This window comes from Amphiura filiformis, chromosome 2 (genome assembly GCF_039555335.1).
Source record: "Amphiura filiformis chromosome 2, Afil_fr2py, whole genome shotgun sequence".
Lineage (NCBI taxonomy): Eukaryota > Metazoa > Echinodermata > Ophiuroidea > Amphilepidida > Amphiuridae > Amphiura > Amphiura filiformis.
This window is the reverse complement of record NC_092629.1, coordinates 86,491,743-86,518,856: the sequence shown is the minus strand read 5'-3', so window position 1 is coordinate 86,518,856 and position 27,114 is coordinate 86,491,743. Positions and strand designations below refer to the sequence as shown.

The 27,114-nt window shown below is 40.4% G+C and overlaps 1 protein-coding gene across 4 annotated transcripts in view; it reads left to right on the top strand.

Annotated features, from left to right (window-relative positions):
* Positions 1-8,934: 8,934 nt before the first annotated feature.
* The window catches only part of LOC140146752 (protein disulfide-isomerase TMX3-like), a 57,394-nt gene continuing 39,214 nt past the window's right edge, over positions 8,935-27,114 (top strand). For all 4 annotated transcript variants that reach the window (XM_072168630.1, XM_072168626.1, XM_072168629.1 and 1 more), the window contains exons 1-3: positions 8,935-8,998; positions 9,149-9,197; positions 13,579-13,618. In XM_072168630.1, the coding sequence (XP_072024731.1) occupies positions 8,962-8,998; positions 9,149-9,197; positions 13,579-13,618 (126 nt within the window). In that variant the 5' untranslated portion in view covers positions 8,935-8,961. The remainder of the gene's footprint in view (positions 8,999-9,148; positions 9,198-13,578; positions 13,619-27,114) is intronic.

Here is a 27,114-nt window from a genome sequence, read left to right as displayed (position 1 = left end):
AATTGTGTTGCACTCGCTTCACCGGTAGGCTATATACCCGGTACACTTTTAGTCCCATTTAGTTGTCTTTGTGCATAGCTACTACGGTATCAGTATGGGTTCCCTGTACGGTGTACCATGCTAGTAAAAACCCTCATGGACACGGTAGGGGTTTCAGAGTTCCAGCCCTGTGAAATTTAATTCGAGTACCCCTCTCAATTGTCGACGATAGTGCATGTAGTAACGCATTTATGTCATGAAGTTCATGATGAATGCCCGCATGAATGCACGCAGTGATTTCTCAGGCATTTGACCCGAAGGTCAATATTTACGCAATGACAGCAATGTTGTAACAGTACATGAGTAGGCCTACATCCACTATTCAATCAATGAATGTGATAGCTTTAAAAAATGTAGGCCTGCCACGTTACCCGGCATATGCATTTTAACGGCCAACTGCGGTAGCAAGCCATTCATCATGCAGGTTGCTGTACAGACAGCAATACCAATTTACCATGTCATGATTGACTCTGAGTCTGAGCGCGGCAGTTGGACTGCCTCAAGTGCATGCTTGCGAATTGCCGCATTGACAGATGTTCATGTGTTACAGAGTACAAACTATACTAAATTGACTTTAATAACTCACCGAACTATGCGACAATCACCCTGGAAGCTCCTGCAAACTTGTCAGTATCAACTGTTATCATAAGGTAGTCAAATATTGTTAATTTACTTCACCTCAATTGACCGTAACTTTCCCGGTAACGATATCGATGCACTGCAATTTAAAATGGCGTTGTGGCTCGGTCATGTGACTTTAACCAATCGACCAATCAGGTGGCGGCATTTTGCCACGCATGCGCTACTTACGGAAATTCAAAATAAAAAAAACCCAACACAAATAAATAAAATAATGAATGGCCTATAATTATTATGAAAGTTTTGTCAGCAATCAATCAATCAATCAATCAATCAATCAATCAATCAATCAATCAATCAATCAATCAATCAATCAATAAATAAATAAATAAATAAATAAATAAATAATAAATAAATAAAAATAAATAATAAATAAATAAATTAATTAATTAATTAATTAATTAATTAAAAATAAAATTAAAACAATTAAAAAATTAAAAATTAAATAAATAGAATAAATAAATAAAAAATAAATGAAAGAAAGAAAGACTACATAAATGAATAAATAAATAAAAATAAATGAATGAATAAATAAATAATGAAATAAATGAATGAATAAATAAATAATGAAATAAATGAATGAATAAATAAATAATGAAATAACTGAATGAATAAATAAATATTGAAATAAATGAATGAATAAATAAATATTGAAATAAATGAATGAATAAATAAATATTGAATAATGAATGAATAAACAAATAATAAATAAATGAATAAATAAATAAATAATAAATACATGAATGAATAAATAAATAAATAAATAAATAATAAACAAATGAATGAATAAATAAATAATAAATAAATGAATGAATAAATAAATAAATAATAAATGAATGAATAAATAAATAATAAATGAATGAATAAATAAATAATGAATAAATGAATGAATAAATAAATAATAAATAAATGAACGAATAAATAAATAATGCATGAATGAATGAATAAATAAATAATAAGTAAATGAATGAATAAATAAATAATAATTGAATAAATAAATAAATGAATGAATAAATAAATAAATGATTGAAAAAATAAATAATGAATCAATAAATAAATAATAAATAAATGAATGAATGAATGAAACAATAAATAATAAATAAATGAATGAATTATAGCAGTCAAGTTAGCTCAATCGTTAAAGGCGTTAGAGACTATGGTGCTAGAGGTTGCGGTTCAAACCCTGGCGGTGCCTAGTACATGTATACTCTCGTGGAAAGTTGAGTTAGCTTGAAATTCCCCTGGATAAGGAACTTACTGCTAATTGTCTTGTTGTAACCCTACGAAACTCGGGGAGCAGATCCTGGTTGCGATGGTTTAAGTTTGTGGAATGTCTAGGGTGTGCGCTCTTGAAGTAGCAAAGTCCCTGATTTGTTGTTAAATGGTTTATGGAATGATGTGGGGCCGTAGTGGTCAGCGACAACCTGTAAAGTGTGCTGAGGCTTGTGGATCAACGTCTAGGCGTTGTGCCTGTGCGTAGCGCACTAAAAATCACTGTTTTTTTTTTTTAATAAATAGTAAATTCTAAAACAATTAATGGTATAGCAAACAAACAGCCAATTAATGGGGACACTGACTCGCATTCCTCAAAACTCAAAGGCTCTAAAGCCTGCCCACCGCCACTGGGACTGCCCCCCCCCCCCCGCTTGCCGTACACCCAGGGCTCATAATTATTGCACGGTCCCTAAAAGAAATATATAAGTTATGATGATGGCTATGGCTAGTGCATGCACATCGATTAGGGACACACCACTAGACTTCAATGAGGATGAAGTGTTTGAAAAAAAAAAACTTACCCCACTACATGAGCAAAAAGGAAACTTTCCCCCTATCACTAGAAAAAAATAATAATAACTCCTGGGCAACATATAAGCCTAGGCCTAGTGCCAAAAAAAATCTTGCCCAACATATAGTGCAAAAAATATCTTGCCGCTTTCGGCGGCGAAAAATAAAATTGCACCGACCCCAACTTCCTCCACTCCCCTCAGTCTGACTCCCCTTGAAGTCTAATGGTGCGCCCCCGGGGGTGCGTCGCTTGGTAAACAACATAACGGTCATCACCTGACCCAGCAAATTCCAGACTTTCATGTACTTGTACGCTCATGTGGTTATGGCAAGCCATTGGATCCATAACGTAATTGTTCAACGACGGCGGCGTGAAAATGTTACAAACTCATTATGGAATTTCCACAATAGGCCTACAATTATTGCAAGCCATCAGATTGTCACTAGATTGAGTCAATCAATACTGCAGCTAAGCGTTTTACGTTTAATAATACTAACGAATCGTGTTTGTTTGTCTGATTGTTTGTTTGCTTGTTTTGGACAGGCCATCATGCAGTTATTGTTAACTACATGTATGCACACAACACAGGGGCACTCACAATAGGCAATTGAACCCTACTGGTAGCGCTGTGTTGTAGATATATGAGATAAACTAGTTAGCGTCATATATGAAAAAGTATAAAAGCTATGATTTCAGTACTTTTTTATGTTTCAATTAGTCTTTTCAAAATATCTGAATTTTCAACCCGGTACAAGCTTTAATAACGGGAGAACATACATTTGTATGAGAAAGAAATATACCATCTATATCCAAACTCCCGTGTTATTCCAATGCACATTTTGCTTCACCGGGCCGTCCTGGCTTGGTCGCAGTTGCAAGAAGGGTGTCGCTAAACCATAATAGGTACAAATTTAGTACTTTATGTTAATCAAGTATGGTTTATTCTATACATGTCAAACTTTATATCATTATCATAGTCCTTATAATAACGTTGGACCGCCTTGATGAGTAAATGATAGCAAACCAGTGAAAAATACCCCAAAACTCAGTCAGTGAAGCTCCGCCGTACATGTCAATAGCGTCATTATCGATTGGATTAGTCGACCGTAGCGGACAATTCGATCGCTCATTGGATTAATATTATCACGTGGTAATAAATTTGCGTTGGACAATCGATTACTTTAATGGTTTAGTACTGCATATCTCGGTTTAATAAGCGGGCTTATGGCTGGAAAGGTCACGGTGAATTTGCCGTGGACATAAGTGCACTATACTATTATCTATAGGCCTATACCGGTATAACAGTGTAGGCCTGCGGTACTTTCAATCATATTCAATACGGAACTTGATCCGAAATATTGCAATCATGGAAGAAAGTCCACTTTTAGATGCCGAGGAGGAAACTAGTGAAGCCGGGCTCCCCAGTGGCGTAGCGTCATAGGGGCAAGGGGGGGCACGTACCCCAAATCCCAAATCGACTGCAAAATTTACAAATCCCATGGGAAAATTGCCAAAAACGTCTTGTGCCCTCCCACCACCAGACCCGTCCCCCCCGCTTAATTTCTTTCTGCAACCATAATGGGCCGCAATATATCACTAACCGCATCGTCCGAGGCAAGGTTCATTATTGTCAGGGTTAGGGGTTAGGGTTAGGGTCTTATGGTTATGGTTAGGGTTAGGGTTAGCGTTAGGGTTTAGGGTTAGGGTTAGGGTTTAGGGTTAGGGGTAGGATTATATTCGTATTTATTAGTACTAATATACTAGTAATAGTATATTGTGTGTATGCACTTTATTCCGTAATCAATAAGTATCATAAACAAACACCTTTCTGGCACAACGAATCATAGCACAGTCGTTTAGGCATTAGACTATGGATACATAGGTTGTGGGTTCGAACCCCAGGTAAACCTTTGTAGAATTTTAATTCTATCGATTTCTTTTTATTTTTATTAAGTAAGAGGAAATAATAATGGTAATAAACTCGTGTTATGTCTAGCCTCATAGGCCTATAATTACATGTATGTACTACGTGTTATCGCATTGCGGCCCATTATGGTTGCAGAAAGAAATAACGCGTCCCCCAGCATGGTCGGTCCCCATGGTCCGTAAGCAGGATTTCATTGGGGGGGGTGATTTTGAAAAGGTGGACTTTTTTCCAAGGAGAGGGGGGGGGGCTATTTTGTGAAAAGTGGACTTTATTGTCCAAAAAACGTAAAAAATCTGAAATTCTGACATTTTGGGACTTTTTGTATACTTTTCCAAATTGGGGGTGTGCATCGCGTACGGGCCTGGGTGACCCCACCCCATCGCCCCCTACCCCACGTCGGATAACCCACGCTACGCCACTGCCGAACTCCTGCGGCAGCGAGTAGGCGTAGGGCCTATATAGAGTGGAAACCAAATGCAAAATGCTCGAACCCGGTACCTCAGTGATGTAATTATGCAAATCGAGGATATTACGGCTAACCCGCCGCGCGCTGAATGCTCGTAATGAATCGTGGAATAGGCCTACAATCCTAATTTATCAAATCAGGATGCATCATACAGATCTTATTCAATTCTATTGGTTATCAGCTCAACACATTTGACATAATTTTATCACAACGCGTGTGTAAATACAACAACGCCTCTGTGCAAAATCTAATAGGCCTATCTGAACTCGTAAAAGAGTTTTTCTAAAGGAAAGTTACGAAAGGCTGCAAAATTGGTGGGATGGCGTAACTTGATGGAACTGAGAGTTTTGAGGGAAAACAAATATGACGCGACTACCGTTTTTAGATCACTAAAAACCTGCTTGCAAGGTTTAAAATGACGCGAAACAACAATTGCCTAAAATTGAAGTTTAGAAATACTGAATATGCAAATTAGTCATTAGAAATCCAAATTGAATTTGAAACAATACAAAAGATAAATAAAAACATATTTTTCTTAAATAAAATAGCTTTAATAACCAGTTTAAACTACAAATTTGTCACAATTGCCTCTTAAAAACAATAAATTACAAAGAAACTGCATGCATTAGTATAGGAAAATATAGAAAATATTACAAGTAATTTCAATTTATATTGTCCACGTCTGTGTCTATGAAAATGAATCATAAAATGAGTACCGAATGTCCAATTTCTTTCAAATAAAAGCAAATTGAAGCTGAAATTTCAAAGAAATTAAATTATATGAGAAAACCCTAAAATGAGTTAAATTCTAAATTGTCCCCTTAAAAAAGACATGTTTCCATTGGAGTCCTAGAAACAAGACATTGAACTAAAAAAAGCACAACCAGGATAGAGTGACCATTAAAGGGTCTATGGTTTAAACCAACAAACAGCAAACACTTTGACCACAATGGCTTGCCATATTCGGTCGGTTTGCAGCTGGGCGTATGGATGAGTCTAGGCATAGATGTTTTCCCATGCACGTATACCACCAGTCCATCACTTGCAGGCGACCGCAGGCTGGCGACCGGGCAGGCGACTCGCCATTGTGAGATGATTCCGTTGAATATCGGTCTTAAAAATGTCCTTTCAATTTTTTGCTGAAATGCCCCCCCCGTAGTTACGCCACTGTTTGCACCACCACATCACATTTTGGTGTTTCATGTGCAATAAATGTATTAAACTAAACCAATTCACAGATAAAATGGAATGCATAGGCAAAAAAAAAAATCAATAGGGTAAATTGGGGTAAATGGAACGCTTAAGCAATAAATCACTTTCTGTGGTCAGGAGGGTATCCATATATGATTTGTGTTTGTTTCAATAAGTAGATAATATGTTTTTACAACTTGTTTTAACAGATAAACTCCCATTTTATGGCTTTGTTTCTTGTATCGGTCCAAATACATGCATGGTCATGGTGTTCCAGTTACCCCAACAAATTGGGGTAAATGGAACAGTGGGATGGGTAATTGGAACAAGGGGCATTACTTGCAAGGAGCCTACATTCATAGCTATATTTACATTGAAAAGTCATCAGAATATTTTATTTAACATATATTTTGTGACTAAACAAAAGATTAACAAAAATAATTTTGTTTTCATGTTGTTTTTATAAACATGGTAAAATACCACGTAAAAATACACTTTCTCTCGGTACATAACAGAAAAAATGGTTTTCAGATTTTTTAAAAATCAATAGGAGGCCTAATCTACCATGAATTAGTTATTTCATGGAAGAAAGAGTATATAATTTCATAATAATGAAACCAATTAGTAAAAAAAATATTAACAAGTTATATATATTTGAAGTCAGTCAACCGTGTTCCATTTACCCCAAGTGGATCTGTTGTGGGGTAAATGGAACACCAAACTAATTAATTAGCTAATTAGCATATTAATTTGCATAATTTCATCATTAAAATCTGCTATTTTATTGTTTAAAACATTTATGTTATTGTAGATAACAAACACATTGCCAATATTGTAAGACAACTCTCAGCACAACATTCAAATATTTAGGAATCAATACCCTTAAATTAGTCATGTTCACTGAACCGTAGCACCACTCTATGGTCAGTGACAACATTTGAGATTTTCTTCCACTCAAATACCGAGTAAACCCACGCTTGGGGTATGAAACGAAAGCAGAACGTATGGCGTTGGGGTAAATGGAACACTCGGTATGATGTTGCCCAATTTGTTTCTTGATTGAGGGAATTGTATTCTCAGCGTTCCATTTACCCCACCGTTCCATTTACCCCAATTTACCCTATTCAAATGTCTTTTTTTTTTATATAAAATTAAAATATGCGTTGTTGTTCAGTCTGCCGTCCCGTGGCCCGGTCATTAATGTCCCATGCTTTAAACCGTCCCGTCTTATTTTCAAAGTCATCCTGTCTTTACCCCCCCCCCCCCTCCGTTGTCCCGTGCCCACGTGGCCCGTCGTTTTTTCCTGCTACGGGACGAGATGTCATGTGTTCCGCTGTCTCATATCCGCATGCCGTTGCCCCCTCATGTCTGCTCAAGTTTCCATTCAAAACGTAGCATCCCCCTATACCCTATAACCAAAAACAATTCGGATTCCCCGCCCACCGAGACTTCCCCCTCATAAATATTGACCGGTCGTTTAGTGCAGTATTTCATATAGGCCTACGCGTACAGCGTTCAGTGAAAGACGAGTGATCAGTCTTTTACAGTAATCAGGTAACCATTCAGTAATCAGCTACTGAACAATCAGCAATCAGCGGTCAGTGACTGAACAATCAGTAATCAGCTCCTGATCAATCAGTAATCAGCTCCTGATCAATCAGTAATCAGGTAACCGTTCAGTAATCAGCAACTGATCAATCAGTAGTCAGTGATCAGCAATCAGTAATCAGCAATCAGTGATCAGTCTTTTATACCTGCCGATTTTCGCCCATTTTCAGGATAGAAAGGGCTTTAATTATACACTGTGCGCGCGTAGCGTGCAAAAAAATCGTATTTTACGCTATTTCGGCCCATGATCGGCCTGAATTTCGATAGAAAAGGGCTCCTTGCCCCTAGTGCCCTCCTGATTTTCTCTTTTATTTTTTATCAGAGGGTACCTTTTTCTTTCATTTTTTTTGTCAGCCCTCTGACCCCCGCCCCCCTCCCCCGCTGCCTGCGCAACTGCAAATTAGTACAAATCTATTCTTAAGCATTGGTTTAACTAAAAATTGCCCCCCCCCCCATTTCGGCAAAAAATTTATGATCCCACCCCCGGGATCCCACCCCCACCACTAATACACCCCTAAACAGGCTAAATTGAATTGAAATCAGTCTTTTCGAATAAAATAAACACACTAGGGGGCCTATCTAGTGCTGTAATCGATTGTCGTAAGTATCGATAGTCGGAAAATACATAGACTTCCGACATGTCGAAACACTCAATGTCAGTATCGATACACAAACGACATGGCACACATGCTTAGATTATCTCAAATCAGGTCTCAAATTACCGTCAAATACTCAAATTACCGTCTCCCAATTTCAAGGTGAGCTTTACATCTAGAATACATGCATCATGTCGTCTTCACGATCTCCAGCCCCTCCAGTATTGGTAAACTCAAATCCGTGTTTCAAACTGCGTGAGTATCGTTCGACATGTCGGATGTTTGCCTCCCGACATATCGATACCCAGAAAGCTTATCGATTACAGCACTAGGCCTATCTGTGATCATCTTGTGACTCCCTACCCGGGCTCCCTACCTCCCCATCCCACGGCCTACATATTTTGAGTCTATTTTGGTTATCAAAAAATTATTTATTTTTTTTACCCCCCTATTTTTCTTTCCAAGATTTTATGACCCACAGTATATTTGGGACCCCCCCCCCCCTTCCAAAGAAAATGATAGCCCCCTAAGGAATTATCCCAAAAAGTTCAATAGATTCCTTTGACATGCAGATCAATAATATTATTGTAATGGGAAGATGTTCAGACCACCCTATATGTCAAATACCAACCTTTGACCCGTAACAATAATGCCGGAAATAGCAGCGTTGCAGATCAAAGATCATCACTTCTGCAACAACATCCTGAACATGAAGATGGGGAAGTATTTGCTCGCGATATTCGCCGGTAAATATCTCAATTTATACATCTTTTTCTGACATTTTAAACTTACTTTTGTATTTTTGCACATATATTAGGTCTTTGAAGATTGCATATATGTTGACGATATACGTGTGTAAGGTTTCTGACTTGCATTTTTGTACCTTTTATTTTCAGTGTATTTGGTGTCGGCTGTGCAAGGCAATGTAATTGAATTGGATGACAGGTAAGCTTAATTCATAAAAATAGAATTATTATAATTTATAGCAATACCAAAGTGATATGCAGTAAACCTTCGACGAGCGCGTATTGTAAGTATACATTGCGTATTTACTGCGTTGGACGCAGGGCCAGAGCCAAAATTCCCGTTTGTGGCGGGACGGAATTTTGATAGACCTTTTAATTGTAGCCCTGTGACTGTTTATTTTATGGATTCTTCATGTGCTTAATATAAACAAGTAAGTTACAGACTACATTCACACGCAAGAAAAATAGTCCAAAGAATCAACATGTTGCCACGGTAACACAAATTGATCGATGTGGCGGGACAGAATGATAAAATTCATGTATTTGTGAACACAGTACATTTGTTGAATTTTTATCAAAAGTACTGGGATAAAACATTTGTTTCTAACATTGGTATTAACTTCAACTATCCTTGTTTTGTTATGGAAGGAATTATAAATTTCACCCCCCTCTTTATAGTACGCTCATTAATTTTTTTAAATCATGTCAATGTGGCGGGACGGAATTTTGTCCACCATGTCAAAATCAAGAAAAAAAGCCATTAATTCACTTTAAAACTGACAAAATTGTCTTTTCTTTCACTTCCAATGAAAAATTATTGCAAAATATTAACCGAGAAAGAAAATTTTCATCCCTTCCTGAACTTAAAAAAATCATCTCAAAATGTGGCGGGGCCAATGTTTTACACCACAGACCCTGAAAATAGCATTATTGCTGGCATCCTACCACAAAAGGCCTGAAAAAGAAGAAGTTAAAATGGCTCTGAGTCTAGCAAAGTTGATGAATTCAATTTTGTGTACTCAGGAATGTTTATTACCATAATAGTTGATATTTTGGAAAGTTTTGACTAAAATTTTTTTTTTTCGTCCCTTCCGAAACGTAAAAAAATCACCTCAAAATGTGGCGGGACGGAATTTTACACATATTTTAATTTATTTCTTTATTTTATGAAGTCCACTGAAATTTTTTAAGTGCTGAAATTGTCCATACAGAAGACCTTTGTAATACCATAAACAAAAAAATCCTATCTTTTTTTTTTTGTAGTAACATCAAATTTAGCAATTCCGTCCCGCCACACCAAGAGGGCGCTACGTGTGTATTTTATTACTTGCAGTCCGAAATTAACAGGCAAATTTTACTTTTTTTTTTTTTTGATTCATAAACTTTGGTTAGTAGTCTATTAAACCGGAGGAGAAATTCACTCCTTTGACAATTTCTAAATTTTAGGTTGAGTGATGACCATTTTTGGCTCTGGCCCCGCACTTGTCTCTGATTGGCTGATGAGAGGCGATCTGCTGTTGCCGAGTGGAAATGAATGAATTGTGCGCCGTACGTGTTGTTAGCGCCGAATTTGCAACATCACGGTAGTCGCGCTCGTCAAAGGTTTGCTGCATTTGACTATAGGCTAACTCCAGCGTGACAGACGGGACATTTAGATAGGCTCTTTTTTTTTCAAATGCCTCAACAAAAAATTCTACAAGACATATCCCAAATTGTTATACTCCAAGTCAAAGAGAACATGTCATAATTTAATTTAAAACACACAAGATGAAACCAAGTGATTCAATGGCTGTATGGTTGCAAATTGAAATACAGCGTGACAGACGGACGGAAAAAGCACCCATTTAAAAAAAAAAAAAAGTACATTCTTGCAAAACTCTATCTGTTCTAAAATGAGCTTTATTGAAAAATGCTGTCAAAATTAAACATTAGAAAATAAACTCTCAGTAAACATCATACTCAAAAAATACAAAGCTGAGATTTTTATACTTGGGCTCACAAAGTCGTGACAGACGGGACGTGACAGACGGACCTTTTTGAACATTTTTACAGTGATCTTTAGAGCAATGGTGAGTTGCTCAAATATACTTTGTGGGATTTATTTTCATACAGAAATTACAAACAACATCTAATCATGATAAAATATTACCTTAAACATCATTTGAGGCCTCTCATGCGAAGGGAGTCAACCTCAAACAGCCAGTATCCATAAAAATGATCAAAATTTAGTGTTTACAATGGTTTGACTGCCAGATGGAATTTTAATTGTCAAAATGAGCATTAAATCATTTTTTATTTGCCAAAATTTAGTGCAGAATATGAATCTGAAGTAAAAAACAAAAAATTTCTGACTTGAAAATTTCCCCCATTTGATTGTAGGCCTACATGGTAAGAATGCTAAAATGTGACAGACGGACACATTTTGAGATGGAATATCTTCTATACTAAATGTCAGTGAACAATTTTACTTTGTTTTTTATATGAGGCCTACTTGATATGAGATAGGAATTAAGTTTTGAACAAAAATATATTAAAATATGGAAAATAAACAATTTTTGATGTTTTTCTGTGACAGACGGGACATTTCAATACCCACATTTGAAGGCCGTAGTATACATTTATAATGTTACTGATGGGTTTAAATTTTGTTCTGGAATTGCAGTAGAGATATCAAAGCTAATATTAAACCACTAATACATATCTTTTGTGCATGTACACTGGGATCAGCAATACTCATAAGATCAGCAATTTCCTGCAAAATTAGGGATACACAAACCTGTTCCAGTTCCCACTACTTCAAATTGTCATAAAAATATATTAAATTGTGCAAGGCAAAAAACAAAAGTGGTTTCTGAAAGCTTTGTTAGTCTACTTTCCAGGAAACAATAACTTGGAAGCATTGAATGAACTTTTAAAATTTATGAAAATGTACCATTTCTGTGGAGTTAGCCTATAGTATTAGTTCATTAGCATGCATGGGTCATGTGGGTGTAAACTATAAAATCGTGTGAAAGATGGATTCATACTGTAGCTATGTACAAGGAACTTGCAGAATATAAATTGCTACAAAGCAACAACACATTTTTGAAGGTGATTTTTGGATTAAAATTAACAGAAAATAATACAATTTTGAACCAATTTGATTTCAAAATTCATTCTAAAATTGATTTCTGCAGAGTTTAAATAATTTTGGGTGCATTTTTTTTTATTTATCGACATTTCAACCCGCCAAATTGGCTGAAAATTTCTGACAACCCTGAAGTCCAGGACAAATCATGAAAAATACTACAAGAATATGCGCATACAGATTATACTTTCAGCCTATTTAAAATGTCTTTCGGCAAATAGGGGGTATCATGCAATTTTCCACAACAGCTTATTTTTTCTATGATACCGGTACCTTAATTTTCAAGTGATGTATACTCTTCCATGAAATGATGAAACGACTTTGGTAAAACATCCATGAAAAGGGATTCTTTTTTTCTGCAGTGGCGGGCATTGAGGGGGCAAAGTGATTTTCAGGGGGGCAAAATCAACAAACAAACCGTAAAAAGGTGACATTTTCGTAATTTTGGGTTTTTACTGTGGGGGGAGGGGGCAAGAGTTCTGACTGGGGGAATTTGCCCCCTCATGCCCCCCTGTGATGCCACCACTGTTTTTCTGTAACTTTCAAAAGTGCTTATTTTTTTCCCATAAGGCCAAAGAAAAAAGGTTTGTCTCAAATTTAAGCTTGCGCACGCATATTTTCAAACCACTCGTGAGCTTTGAGACAAACCTTTTATTTTTTTACCTAATGTACCAAATATGTAGGGAATTTTCTTATCCCCTGTGTAAAAATCCTAGTGTACTTTTCTAAGAAAAAAAAAGAATAGGGCGCCTAATTAATGGAAGCTTTAAATTGATGTGATGTGCTGAAATAGCATGAAATGTAACCAGGGCTGTAGCAAGCGGGGCAGCCGGGGATGCCATAGCCGCCCCACTTTTTGAGAAATTTGTATAATGTTTTTCTTTATATCTTTATTTCAATTTGGTAATATACCGGTATTTGTATTTTGGGCGCCCCACGTTTGTCATGGCCGCCCCACATTTTACAACCTTGCTACGGCCCTGAATGTAACTGTTTGGATAAACATTTCTTTAAAACAATTACACATTGGCAGAGTAAACAAAGTGATTCTGAAATGCAAGGCATTATATGGCAGTGGGCGAGGTGTAAAATGGTACTGCATGGGAGTAATAAGAGGGAACAAAATATCTAGATAAATTGCACCCACTTCCTTTTTGTACAGATCTGTGAATGTGAGATAAATTTATTGAGTGCCATATCCTAGATACTGAATAGTGTGATATTTTTGTGGTATTATTTTTTTGTGATTTTTACCTGTAAAACAGTTTGTACATTTCTTTTATTTGAAGATTCAAGCAGGCTCTGTTACATACATTTTAAGCATATGGGTAAAAAAAAATTTGTGGGCTTTATATATTCCGCGGCAAATCCGCACGGTTTGAAATTAAATGTGATAAGCGTGAAATTAAATCGAGCAAAATATTATTGCTGTCATTTCCTGTTCCTTGTGTAGATTCCTGGAAATAAAGAAGAAAGGAAACTGGCTGGTGGAGGTAAGTAAAACACTATTCATTTCAATCACAGTGATGCCAATGCCACAACTGGGCTACTTGGCAATCACTTGCTGCTACTCAAAAAACTGTGCTGCTACTTGTCTGAAATTGGGCTACTTTGCAAAAGTCAGGTCAGGTCGCGGCAGTAGTTTGATGTATTTTCCTTTCAATTTAGCCAATTTATAAAGGTTTTGAGTCTCGGAAAGTCCAAATTTCAATTACAAACGGTTTTGTCATTTATTGATCGGTACGTAAATAACTTCCCATTTTAAATAACAACCAGAAGGACTCAGTACACGGTCGATCTTACCGCTTCCGATGTTGATTAAGATACTTCTTGCATCGATCCCGAGATGCGGAAAAACCAATAGTCATTTTGTCCCACATAAATGAATAAATAACAAAAACCCCCCGATCCCCCGGTGGACTCACCCATTCGGTGACGTCACACACGATAATCATCCCTTATCCTCCTTGGTTTCTAGATGAGATAGACGTGTGGATTTTTCTTTACCAACGCTAAGTATCATTACGAACCAAAGTACTAGATATACAGTTTGTTTGTTACACTGAGGTAAAAACCAACCAGTATAGTCGCTAGGGAGATAGTTTTGACGACATTTTTCGCTAGAAAAGTGACAAAAACGATCCAAAAACTTAGCTTGTATGTGTGTTTCCGTTCATATACGGGACACACGTTTTCAAAATGGCCGCCCTTAGGACGCCATTTTATTTTTGTTCTCACGTAAAACAGCTATAGCAGACTAGTAAGTTACAATAGATGTTTGTACAGTACTGTGTATACATGTATGGTGAGTGATTATCGCTATGTTTATGGTGTGCTCTATCGTTATATCTTTCAGTACGCGTCTGATGACGAGTTACTGCTAAGAGTTCGTGGGTTTCGAAGGACCAGCCTGACAAATCTTCCCAAAAGGTTTTCAGTTTTTCATCCCTTTGTATATATATATTTTTATATCATACCACTACATCAGCGTCAGCCACTGTGCGTGTGGGTCTGTTTATTGGGCTTGAGCTTGTGTTCGGGGGGGTAGTGCTGTACGCTCCCCGATTACTACAATGTCTAGGCCTTGTCAATCATGCCCTTCCCTTGTGGCAGAGTGGGACCCGCATCCACTCTGCTACACCCACAGGGATTGCTCTAAATCAAATAAGTGTGCTTCCTTTTGCATAGGCTTATCGGACATCCACTTCGAGGATTTAGAAAGTAGCGCTCGTTTAGGTCTTCGACACAGACAGAAGACGAAGACTAAGAAACAGAAGCCTACAGGTAAGATTGATATGGTAGGTACTAGCGCGGCCGGCAAGGGCCACGCTAAGGTAACCTCTGGGGCTCCGGTCCCGGGCAAGCAGGCGGACCCTCCGGGGACTGCTAGCGAGCCCGAAGGCCTAGCAGCCAGCGAAAGCACTGACTTAACGTCTAAGCTAGTAGCAGGCAGCAGGGCGGTACTTGCCCTAACAGGCGAGTACCAGTCTACCAGTGAGATCTCTAGCGAGCTTCTTGCAGGTGGACACCCGTCTATTGCTGGCGAACGAGCGGGTCTAGCACCCGCGAAGTAGCCGGCGACGGACAGTATGCCAAGGGTACCCGGCTTGCCTGGGTTGAATCCTAGCATACAGCGTGCAGCGGACTTGCCTCGCCGGTCTGTAGCACGCAGCGTGCCAGTGGAACCCCCGGCTTGCCTCGGTTGATCCACGGCACGCAGCACGCCTTTCGTTCCCCGCAAGGGTCGAATGAAAACGTGCATGGGTTTAGCAGAGACGATACCGGGCTAACGCTTCAGGTGTAGTCTTAGCAGAACCAACTGGGGTTGTCACACGGCAGCGTTCCATGGTGGGACCGCCGAGTGATTCCCTGGGCCTTGGAATGGCTGCCGGCTGTCCTCCGGGACTGGCTAGCGGCTATACCGGGTTGGGCTCGCAGTCTCTCACGGGACAGCGACCCAAGTGCAAACAGTGGCAGCTACCGAGGGCGAGCTACGGCTTGACTTCAGTGGTAGCCACTATGCACGCGCCATAGCTGCCGTGAGTGGTCCGCCACACACAGCGACCTTGGGCGAGGCTCAAGAGGTTAGGGTAGGTAGTTTGAACAGCCTCGCTGATCAACAACCCACTTATGTCCTCGAGAGCCAGCAGAGCGTGGGTGATCCATTACAGTCAATGGGTCAATTACCCTCTTATGATCGATCACTATCTATTCAGCGGAGCATGGCTCCATTGATTGATACTGCCTATTCAGGTAGCGAGGTGACTGATCGAGGGTATACACGCTCAGCTACCCGTGATACTAGGCAAGCTCCTTTTAGCCAAGGGACAGCCAGTATAGCGGGTACCCATACACTGCGGCTTGATCCTCTAGCGGGGAACGCTGTGAGGCATGGGTACAGTGGTGCGCAGCCGGAGCCCTACCGGGCACCTCACGCTACAACCACGCAGGTACCGCAGTACTGCCCCTGGTTACCACAGTCTCTGTGGCAACAGGGGAGGCGGTACTGGTACTGCCGTTCCATGGGGTTTCCCTGGTGGCGGATCCTTTCAGGGTCAGCTACCAACAGGGTATGCCCCGTGGTATCCGCCGCAGGGTGGTTTCTTCCACGGTCTACCACCGTGGCAAGTGCCGCCTAGCGTTGGGCAAGCAGTACCACCAGTTGTTACCCAACCCGGCGGCGAGTGGCTAACCCTGATACAGCTCAGGGTAGGCCGCACACTGCTATGGCTAGGGCGACAGCAGCGAGAGCGTCGCGGATCCCGGGTGCTATAGCTAGCATCTCGGGGTCTAGCGGAGTACTCCCTCTTCTGCTGGTGTTCAGTTGGCTAGCCACACGGTGGCGACACCTCCCTGTCCACCTTCAGATGCCCGTCCAGTCAGATCTCTTCCTCATCAGAGAGTGAGTCAGAGTCTGAAGGCGAGGGAAAGGAGTCGGAAGATGAAACCAGTAGCGACTCACAGTCTGATGAGACTGTGCAGCTAGCTTCAGGTATCCTTCCCCGCTTCCCGTGAGGAACTCGCTAGCAATGGTCTGCCTCATGGACACCGCTGAGGTGATGAGCCGTGTGGCCCAAGGTTTGGGCCTGGCTTTCTCTCAGGAGGAGTCCGTTCAGGAGGACCAGGGCATCTTTTCAGTAGGATGCCCAGCTAGCGCCCACACAAGGGTCGCCTGCACTTGCATTCCCGGCGGACCTCAAGGGTAGGTTTCGTGGGGCTGTCAGGCTCGCTGGAGCTTCGACGCCGCGTGCTTGCACGCTTCCACTGCGTGTTTCGCAGGAGGACTACGAAACCTACCTCAGGGTCCCTGCCAGGGATCCAGACGTAGCCACGCGCCTGCCGCTAGCGGCCAAGGCGCACGGGTCGCTCTCCCCCAGTGGGAGGAGGAGCTAAAGCTCATCGATAAGCGAGCACGCCGCTTATCAGAGTCTCTAGCGTCGCTACCACGCTTGCCGAGCACCTCGGTAGGAAGGTAGCTGAACGACCACGGGCAACGCCGAACTCTTCCATGAGGTTAATCTGTTAGCGGTGCTAACAGCTAACCTCAACGAGAGTTCTATGGGCCTAGCCCATAGGATGTCATCTCGCCGCCGGAGAATGCCTGTCTGTCCCTCCAGTCAACTTACGGCTCCGACTTTGCTGATGCAATGAAGAAGTCAGACTCGTGGGACAGGGGCTACTTTTGACAGGCCTTTTTGCGCTACGGTTGAGGACCGGGCAAAGAAGGCCACCAATGAGAGCACTCTGAAGAAGTCGGAGGCTGCCCTGCCCAAGGGGAAGGGCAGTAAGGCGAAGAAGAAGCACAAGAAGAAGAAGTCTTCTAAGCGTTCTTCAGCGCCAGCTCCGTCTTCAGCACGACGCCCACCACGAACTACACCCGAGCCCGAGGCTACTCCAGCACCTCCCAAGAAAACTGGGAAGCGCAAGAGTAGTGCTGGACCGTGATGGCAAGCCCCCTAAGAAGAGCCGTTCTTCTAAGGGTGGCAAACCAGATCGGTCCTGAGGGCACGGCGGTCGACAGTCCATGCCGGCAGGTTTGACTTCCCACAGGATTCCCCTGTGGGCGGCCGCTGATTGACATTACGCCCAGAGATGGCATGCCATCTCACCGGGCGCCTGGGTATTGTCAGTGGTCAGTGGGGTTACAGGCTGGAATTTACCAGCCACCCCTCGTGCGCCTGCACGATTCAGAGGTCCACGGTAGTGCCGCCAGACGGCCCCCAGCGTCGGGCACTACTGTCAGAGGTCACTCAGCTTCTCACGAAGCAAGCGATTGTCCCGGTCTACCCCCTTTCACCAAGGGGTTTTGGAGCACGCTTTTTCTGGCTCCAAAGAAGACCGGCGACTGAGGCCATTCTGAACCTCAAGCCGTTGAACGAGTTCATCAGGCCCAAGAGGTTCAGAATGGAGACTCTCGCTGGTGCTAGCCTGCCCCATCAAGGGTATGTGGGCGGCATCGCTAGATCTCTCGGACGCATATCTGCATGTTCCGATCGCACCTCAAGATCAGAGGTTTCTACGCTTCAAGGTACAGGGTCAAACTTACCAGTTTCGATGCCTGCCATTCGCTTGTCCACCTCCCCAGAGTGTTTACACTCCTGGTCAGCACGGTGCCAGCGTCCCTGAAGCGCAGGGGAGTCAACATGTGTTGCTACCTGGACGATTGGTTCATTTACGGACGCACCCGCTGGAGACACAGTGTCTCGTGGAGTTAGTAGTCCGTGCGGTGCGGGACCTGGGATTTCTGATCAACGTCAAGAAATCCAATTTGGTCCCGACGCAGAACACCACTATTCTTAGGGGCCCAGATCAACCTCAAGGAGGGGATCGCGGTGCCCTCACCCGAGAGGGTGACGAACATGGCGAGGTGTGCCCGACTCTTGGCCGAGTCAGAGGGGCACCCGCTGTGGCATGGATGAAGGTTTTGGGCCTTATGGCCAGTATGGTAGACCTCGTACCGTAGTGCCGCTTTCACATGAGGCCTATACAACTACACCTTCTAGCCTTTTACAGGCCCAGTCGTCACCCAATATCCCTCGCGGTTCCGATGTCGGAGATCGCGCGAGAGGAACTCTGGTGGTGGACCCATCAGCCCAATTTGACTCAAGGTGTCAGGTTTCCTGCACCAGCGGTGCGCCACGTAGTGACGACCGACGCGTCAAAGCTGGGCTGGGGGCCACATCCACGGGACTCAGTCTCGGGCCTATGGTCGGCCACGGAGACGGAGTTCCATATCAACCTTCTCGAACTTTGGGCAGTGGAGAGGACTCTCCAGCATTTCGAGAAGGCGATCGTGGGGTCTCATATCGTTGTCCAAACAAACAACACAACCGTGGTGGCCTACCTCAACAGACAAGGGGGCACCAGGTCACCACGGTTATGCCTGCACGCACTACGCCTGATAGGGTGGTGCAAGGCCAGGCAGATTACGTTGAGAGCGATGCACATAGCGGAGTCACCAACATCCTCGCGGACGATCTGTCACGAGGAAAGGTGTCGGGACCTACAGAATGGTCCCTTGCTCCGCAGGTCGCCCAGACGATCTTCGGGTGATGTACCACCCCTCGATAGATTTGTTCGCATCTCATCGAAATCATCAGCTGCCGGTGTATTGCTCAAGGGTCGCAGACCCACAGGCATTCGCCGTGGACGCTCTGTCCGTGAGACTGGGAGGAATGACTGCTTACGCTTTCCCCGATCTCACTGCTCGCAAGGGTGGTGACCAAGATCGGGAGGGAGGATTGCAACGTCATTCTGATAGCACCGTTCTGGCGGAAACACCTGTGGTTTCGACCGATGGTGGATATACTAGCGGCTCAGCCGCGAGTACTCCCCGAAGTTACCGTCTACTCCGGATGCCCGGAGGAGAGGTACCAAGTCTACCACTAGAGCACCTGCAGTTAGCTGCATGGCCCTTATCAGGGAACGGCGGCGGAGGGAGGCTTTTCATCAGAAGCTGCTTCTCTCATCGCCGGGGTAGACGAGAGTCTACCCTCCGTGACGTATAGTCAGCGTTTGGCTCCCTACTACGCATGGTGCGATGAGAGAAATACATCTCCCACTAGAGCCCCTGTGCCTCTAGTGGCAGATTTTCTGACAGAAAAGTTCAGGTCAGGACTTCAGCAGGCAACGATAGCCAACTATAAGTCAGCCATTCTCTCGATTCATCGGGATTTGAAGACGGGTCGACTATCAATTCAGATGGGTCCCTAAGTCTTCTTCTCGACGGTATGTTCAACGGCGCCCGCCGAAAGGAAGGTGGTCCCTCCATGGGACCTCAACACAGTCTTGGAGTATATTAAGGGTCCCCTTTTGAGCCCCTGTCAAAAGCGACCCTTAAATACGCACTCTTAAGGCGGCCTTTCTTCTGGCGTTGGCTTCGGGACGGCGCTGCTCAGAGTTGCACGCAGTCTCGAAGTCAGCCTCCGTATTACTAACAACGGAGCGACGCTGTTTCTTCGCCCGGATTTCCTTGCAAAAATGAGCGAAGTACATTCCGACACTCGCCCTCTTCCTCCCCAGTATTGGGCAGGGTTCAATCAATAGCCGAAGACAGGTTGTGGTGCCCGGTGAGGCGCTACAGCACTACCTTGGCCGAACACAAACCTTAAGAGGGGCTCATGACCGCTTATTTATCACTCACGCAGAACCGCACGCGGTCCAGCCGCTAAACAGACTCTGGCACGGTGGCTGGTCCAGGTGTTAGTGGACTCGGGCGGCAAAGACGCTACCCCAAGGCCCACTCAACCAGATCTATCTCATCTTCGTGGGCCTACCATAGGGGGGTCCCCATAGAAGAGATTTGTCAGGCTGTGTCTTGGAAGAACCCGTCGTCCTTTTCCACGGTTTACTACAAAAACGTAAACCAACGACCAGGCGATAAGTTCTCCAGGGCTATTCTGCGGAAATAATATGGTGGTTGGGTATCAGGTGTTTTATGGACAATCAGAATTCCAACATGGTAAGAACCAGTGTTTCTATTCTTAACCACTGAACTTTCAGTTCAGGGTTTTTGTCTGTTCACGTAGTCTTTCTGTTTCCGGCCGTGAGGGGGGGAAATAGTTTGACCTCGCGATTACCATGCTACCCACTCTCCCGATCCTTATCAGATGCTGGCCAATCTTGTACCTCCATCCGTCGGTTACTTGCTAGATCGATCTTTCAGATGTTGATGCAAGAAGTATCTTAATCAACATCGGAAGCGGTAAGATCGACCGGTGTACTGAGTCTAGTCCCAAACAAAATGTTTGGTAGACTCATAACCGTGCGATCTTACCTTTCCGATGTTGATTATCCGGACCCCGCCGCCCCCTACAAGTTTGGCCGAGTAGGGGCTGCCCAAGTCGGATAAGGGATGATTATCGTGGTGACGTCACCGAATGGGTGAGTCCACTCGGGGATCGGGGTTTTGTTATTTATTCATTTATGTGGGACAAAATGACTATTGGTTTTTCCGCATCTCGGGATCGATGCAAGAAGTATCTTAATCAACATCGGAAAGGTAAGATCGCACCGGTTATGAGTCTACCAAACATTTTTGTTTGGGACTATTTTGATTATGAATCAAGTGATTTTCTGCCCAAATTGGTAATTTGCATTCTAAATTCGAGTCAATCCGCCCATATCCACTATTGGGTGCTTTAATTTTATTGGAAGCTTAAAAATTAGGCGACTTGAGACTCCTTTACCGCAGCCTGGCGAGGGATGCAGACATGCCAACTAGTACGGTTTCACCGTATTTTGTACGGTAAAACGTGAAAAATACGGTAGTACGGTCACCCCCCAAAAAATACGTAATTCCAGAATTTTGACCAAAATAATAAAATGTTGTGTCTTAAAAAGATAAACAGCTGCAAGATTAGACTACCGGCTGAATTACTGGTATCATTTGACCACTTTCTTGGTCTGTTAAAGTGGTCGCCTACATCGTTTTTCTCTCGACTTTCGATGATGCATGCACATTAAAAAATTAATATTTAATGTTAGGCCTGCCGACTGATAATATAAGGTCATTTTCACGGTAAAGGGTGTAACTTTTGATTTTTAGGGTCAAAATTTCAAACCACTTAAATATGTTTCTGTTTACTGAAATCATGCATAGAAGCAACTTAAATTCAAGTAAAATAATGTTTCAAGGCTTAAACCTTTTGATTTCTAATAAAAAATTTGACATTTGCATAACATTTTGGTTAAAATCTAAGAACAAATGTATTTTACATAACCTCAGAAAATTTTGACATGAAAGCTGGAATACATGTGAAATTCCATTCCAAAGTATAAGTCAACAGATATAAGTTAAATTTTATACCATGTTTTGCTATGTTTGTAATTGCAGTTTTGAAAAATTTTAACATCAAGTGTCATTTACAATGGAAATTTCCAAACCTTAAACATATTTTTTAAGTTTTAATTGGGTTCCTAAAATAATTTGAATGTCTAACTTCATGTACAAATACTACTTGATGAAAGGAACCTCCCAGCCAAGTTTCACAGAAATTGGAGTTATTTTTTAGAATTGGCAATTCAAGCGATTTGTGTTTCGGAGGCTTCAGTTAACAACACAGGTGATCATAAAAGTAAAATATTTAGCTAACTACTACAAGTTGACATAAAAAAATAGGTGAAAAATATCACAATTACCAATTTTCATGCTTTGCTTCTAAGTATTGAATTTCAGTTGTGACAAAAATTAAATTATCACAGCAAGTCATATTTTTTGTTTCGGAGGCTTCATGTTAACAATTGTTAAACATTGCAGAAGTAGTTTTTTTGAAAACAACAGTGTTGGGATTATCTAAGCTGTTATTTTCTTGTGTGTATTGAATCAATGATTCTATGCGGCAGATATTGTAGATTTATCACACATTAATTTTTTCACCCATTTGTTAAGTATGGTGTTTTTTGCATGTGAAGCCTCCGAAACAGGCTTTTTAAGGTATCAGTATATTTTTCAAACATTAACCATAATGTCAATTTTTTTTTTTTTTTATGACATTCTGCACATATCAAGTAATAATTACAATGCAGATATCATTATGAAACACACCAATTTAGATATGCATAGATGATAATTAAGTTTACTGTTGTTTCGGAGGCTTCATTTGTTTCGGAGGCTTCAATTGTTAACGGAAAGTTTGTATTGGGTCCCATTTTCAAACGGTGATATATATCTCCACGATTTAAAAACATGTGACTTGAGGATCTACTTTGCTACATTTTGATAAATAGATTGGATGAGCTCTTTTATTTATATTTGCACAAGCTTGCTGAACAGTTTGTTTCGGAGGCTTCAAAAAGTTAACGGAAAAACAGCTATTTGAAGTCAAGATTTTATAAAAATTTTAAAAGCTTGCAAATCGGCTAATTTTTGTTACCCATTTCAAGTTAAGATAACAACTGTTATAAATCAAGAAGAAGTGAAGAAATAACCAAGAATTATGAACCAAAGCTACACCCACAAAGTTTGTTAACAATTGTTAACGGAAAATGAAGCCTCGAACGACAAATATCAAGTCCGGTTCTCAAAAATACAGGGCCGTTCACAATTAAATCTAATGTGGCAGTGTTTACTGAACATATGACTGTACTTTCAGGATAAGAAAAATTATCCATGAACTAACTGAAGAAAACACAGGGTTTTACAAAAATGTTACTGTTTTTTATAGTTTTTCAAAATGGCAATATTAAGTACATTTAAGCCTGCTAAAACTGAACGCAGTAACTCCCAAAGCTGATTATGCTACCCAAGGTAGCTGCTAACTAGATGACTTATGTGGCCAAAAATTATGGAATTCTGTGGCTTTATTAGAACACTACGGATTAAAATGTTAAAAATCCAAAGTTACACCCTTTACCGTGAAAATGACCATAATGATGATGATGATGATGATGATGATGCATGCACATTAAAAAATTAATATTTAATGTTAGGCCTGCCGACTGATAATATAATGATGATGATGATGATGATGATGATGATGATGATGATGATGATGATGATGATGATGATGATGATGATGATGATGATGATGATGCAGATGATCAATGATTTTCTGAACTTGAAAGTTTTAACAAAGCATGCTTCTAACAACATTAGAAGTAACAAACCCCAATGTTTCCAGAAATATATCAATTTGTTTGGTCTACATACTTTATCCAATTTCGTGAAGTCAAAGGTCACATACAAGGTCAAAGGTCGACTGAGGTCACCAAATCTGTTAATAATTAATTTTCAACTGTGCATCACATATATCCCAAAATCAGCTTGTTCAGTTATATGTAATTAAGGAAATATGACGACTTTAAGATGGCCCATTTCCATGTAAAGTATAGCAAAGTAGCACTTTCAACGAGTGATAACTCTTAAAGGAAGCATCTTTCTGAATTGATTTATTACTTTGATGGAATGGTTCTTTGGTATTGCCAAATTTGATTGCAAATTCGTAAGGTGGGCCCCTGGACCCCGGCCGTTACATGCTCGGTCGCACAAGTGCTCCCTCGCAATTATGTGTTCTACTTTTGGGGTTTCTGGGGTTGGCAGGTATGCAAAAAGAACATATTTTAAAAATATGGTTTTAGGGTGCAAAATACGGATTTTTGTTCTTCTGAGTACGGAAATCTGGATTTCAAAGTTGGCATGTCTGGGGATGTGCCGCGCAAGTTTTGGCAACACTGTTCAGTCATAACGATCTCATTCACAAGTCGGAAGCATTCAAAATCTTGAGTATAGGCTAAGACTTAGCTTATAATTTTGATATTTTGTGTTATTTTTGATCAGGGATCAAAATATTTTACTCAGTTTTGATGCAGTTATTTCCTTTTTTTAGCCAATAAAAATGGCCTCTACCTTTTTGTTTGAGGGGCTATTTTTAGGTTCCAATTAGTGGATATACTTTTTGTTTTGCTTGGAATATGGATTTTATGTGTATTTAGCTTATTTTAAAACTATATTTAAGCTTGTGTTAATGTTCTGTAACTTTGTTCGTACAATGTATTTCATTTCACTACTATTCGTAGGCCTAGGCAAAAAACACGATTTTTAAAGTAAAAAACAGATCCAAGAATTATAAAACAAAAAAGTGTGATTTCCCACGAAAAACAGCACAAAAAGCTTTAAAAAACACCAGAAAATATGAAAAAAACCCTAAAAAACCCTGTCCTTTATAATGATATATAAGTGTATGTAACTGGTATGAAAAGCCAAAGATCAATTGAAAATTTTGACCTTTCAAGAAGATACACATAGTTTTCCCATTTAGACCTTTTTTGTTGTTGGTGTTTTGGGGAAAATATCCATATCTTTTTTTTTAATACGAAAGGTCAAAATTTTCAATTGATCAATGGCTTTTCATCCCAGCTACATGTACTTTAAATGCATATCATTAGGTTTATAAAGTCAGGGCCTAGATTTCGTGCCAGTTTGCGAGAAGCAGAAACCATCCAAGTCGCTTCACTTACTGCATGATTCAATGAAAGATATTGATTCTCACGACAAATGTTGCGAGAATCATTACAAGAATCGATTCTGTGATTCTCGTCGAATCTGAGGCCCTGAAAGTTTACTTCCAAGACTGTTAGTGTTAAATATATCAAAAATTAAAAAATATCAAATTTTAATTTAATTTGTATTATATCACGAATTTCAAAAAATCAAAATTATTTGATATCAGAATGATATTCAGAATGCAATTTGTCGGTGTACTCTCAACTCCAACAAAAAATAAATGAAAATGTCTCTAACTAAATGTTAGTATCCGATCCCATATTTCTTTAAAAGCTGGTAATGTGGTACATCACTACTTCCCTCAAACCATTACATGTCCATATTGTAATTACATACATTGTACTGTACATGGATACATATGTGCACATGTGCTTACTATAATCTTTTGCAAGGTTCCTTTTCAGCATTAACCAGATGATGTTGCGAATACACGGGCGACATCAAGCATGTGCACAAGGCTGTGTAAAATAATATACATTGTACGCGCTGGACAGTGGACAGTTAGCAATTGCGCTTTAGAAATTCGCAAAATATTACATCCTTTCAATTTTCTGTCATTTTTCATTCGATTTGTTCACACAAACTACCAGTATTTTGTGCTGTAAATTTGAATCTCATCATGGTTGGGACATATGATCAATATTGCATCTAAGATGAATATAAAACCCACACTGAAAGCAAAAAGCAGCCTCATATTTGAGCCACAGTTCCATAACCTGTAAGGAACTATTATAAACCAATGAAGTAGTACAATTTGACCTCACAGTGTTTAGGATGAGGTTTAATACCAATCCCCACAAGGTCACTTCCATGACTTTATGTAGATATCTAAGGTCATAGAACCTTGCCTAATAGTTGATAATGTATAGTATCCAAGGGAGCTACATGCAGCAAAACTGCTTCCATTATCAAATCAGGTTGCCATGGCAACCTTCAGTTAGTGAATGAGTGATTTTTAGCTACACTTAGCACAATGCTATTGGTTGGATGCAAGGTCATGTGATCAGGAAATAATAATGGGTGATTGTCTGATTGATTTTTGTAGTAGATAGTATAATTGGTTCATTTATTTTTATCATGCTTTTATTTCTTTTACTCAAGTGTCCCTTTTTCAGAAGATTGCTATGTCGTATTGTTCGTTGTTTTTTTATAACACAAACATATTATGTATATCATTTCTGGTATTTGTGATGTCTTGATATTTACAATTTGCCAAATATTTATTCTCATAAAAAACATGACAGTACTATAAGGCCCTGAAAAGAGTTTGTATCAAACAGGCCTGGTCTCAAAGCATTTGTAAAATTGTGCGATTCGAAAAAAAAAATGCATTTTTTATTTGTTTAAAAAAAAAAATGTTTTTAATTTTTTTTTAGAAATATTCGACAAAAATCAAATTTTTTTCAAAACACCATAAATATACCAAGTCAGGAATAAAAAAAAACAATCGCATTTCGCATAATTTTCAAACCACTTGTGAGCTTTGACACAAACCTTTTTTTTTTTTTTTTTACTAAAAAGGGTGATTACAAGAAAATTTCAGAAATTAATTTTCTTGTTCCTGCCCAAAGTAAAAAAGAATCAATTCCAATTCTTTTATTTGCCTTGTGAAAATATTTATTCCATTTTTATTTATTTCTTGTTTTCTGTTTCATCAAATGAAACAAATGGCCAGAAGCCCAGAACAATTAAGAACACTGTATGCACCAAAATTTATGTGTGGATGTAAGAGACTTGTAAGTCTTAATTCTTTTGGACTGTACATTTTTACAATTGCTGATGCAAACACTAATTATTAGTAATTAGTGATATCGGAGTTTCACACATGCAGTCATGCAATACATTACAAGTGGGACAGTTTTGGCACAGTTGAACTCTTCCCTATCAGGAAAATTAATTATTAAAATAAAAGGAGGATTTTGTGATCCTAGCATCTTCTTTTTATGGCATTTTCAGTAGATATCCACGAAAAAAGCTTATTCACAA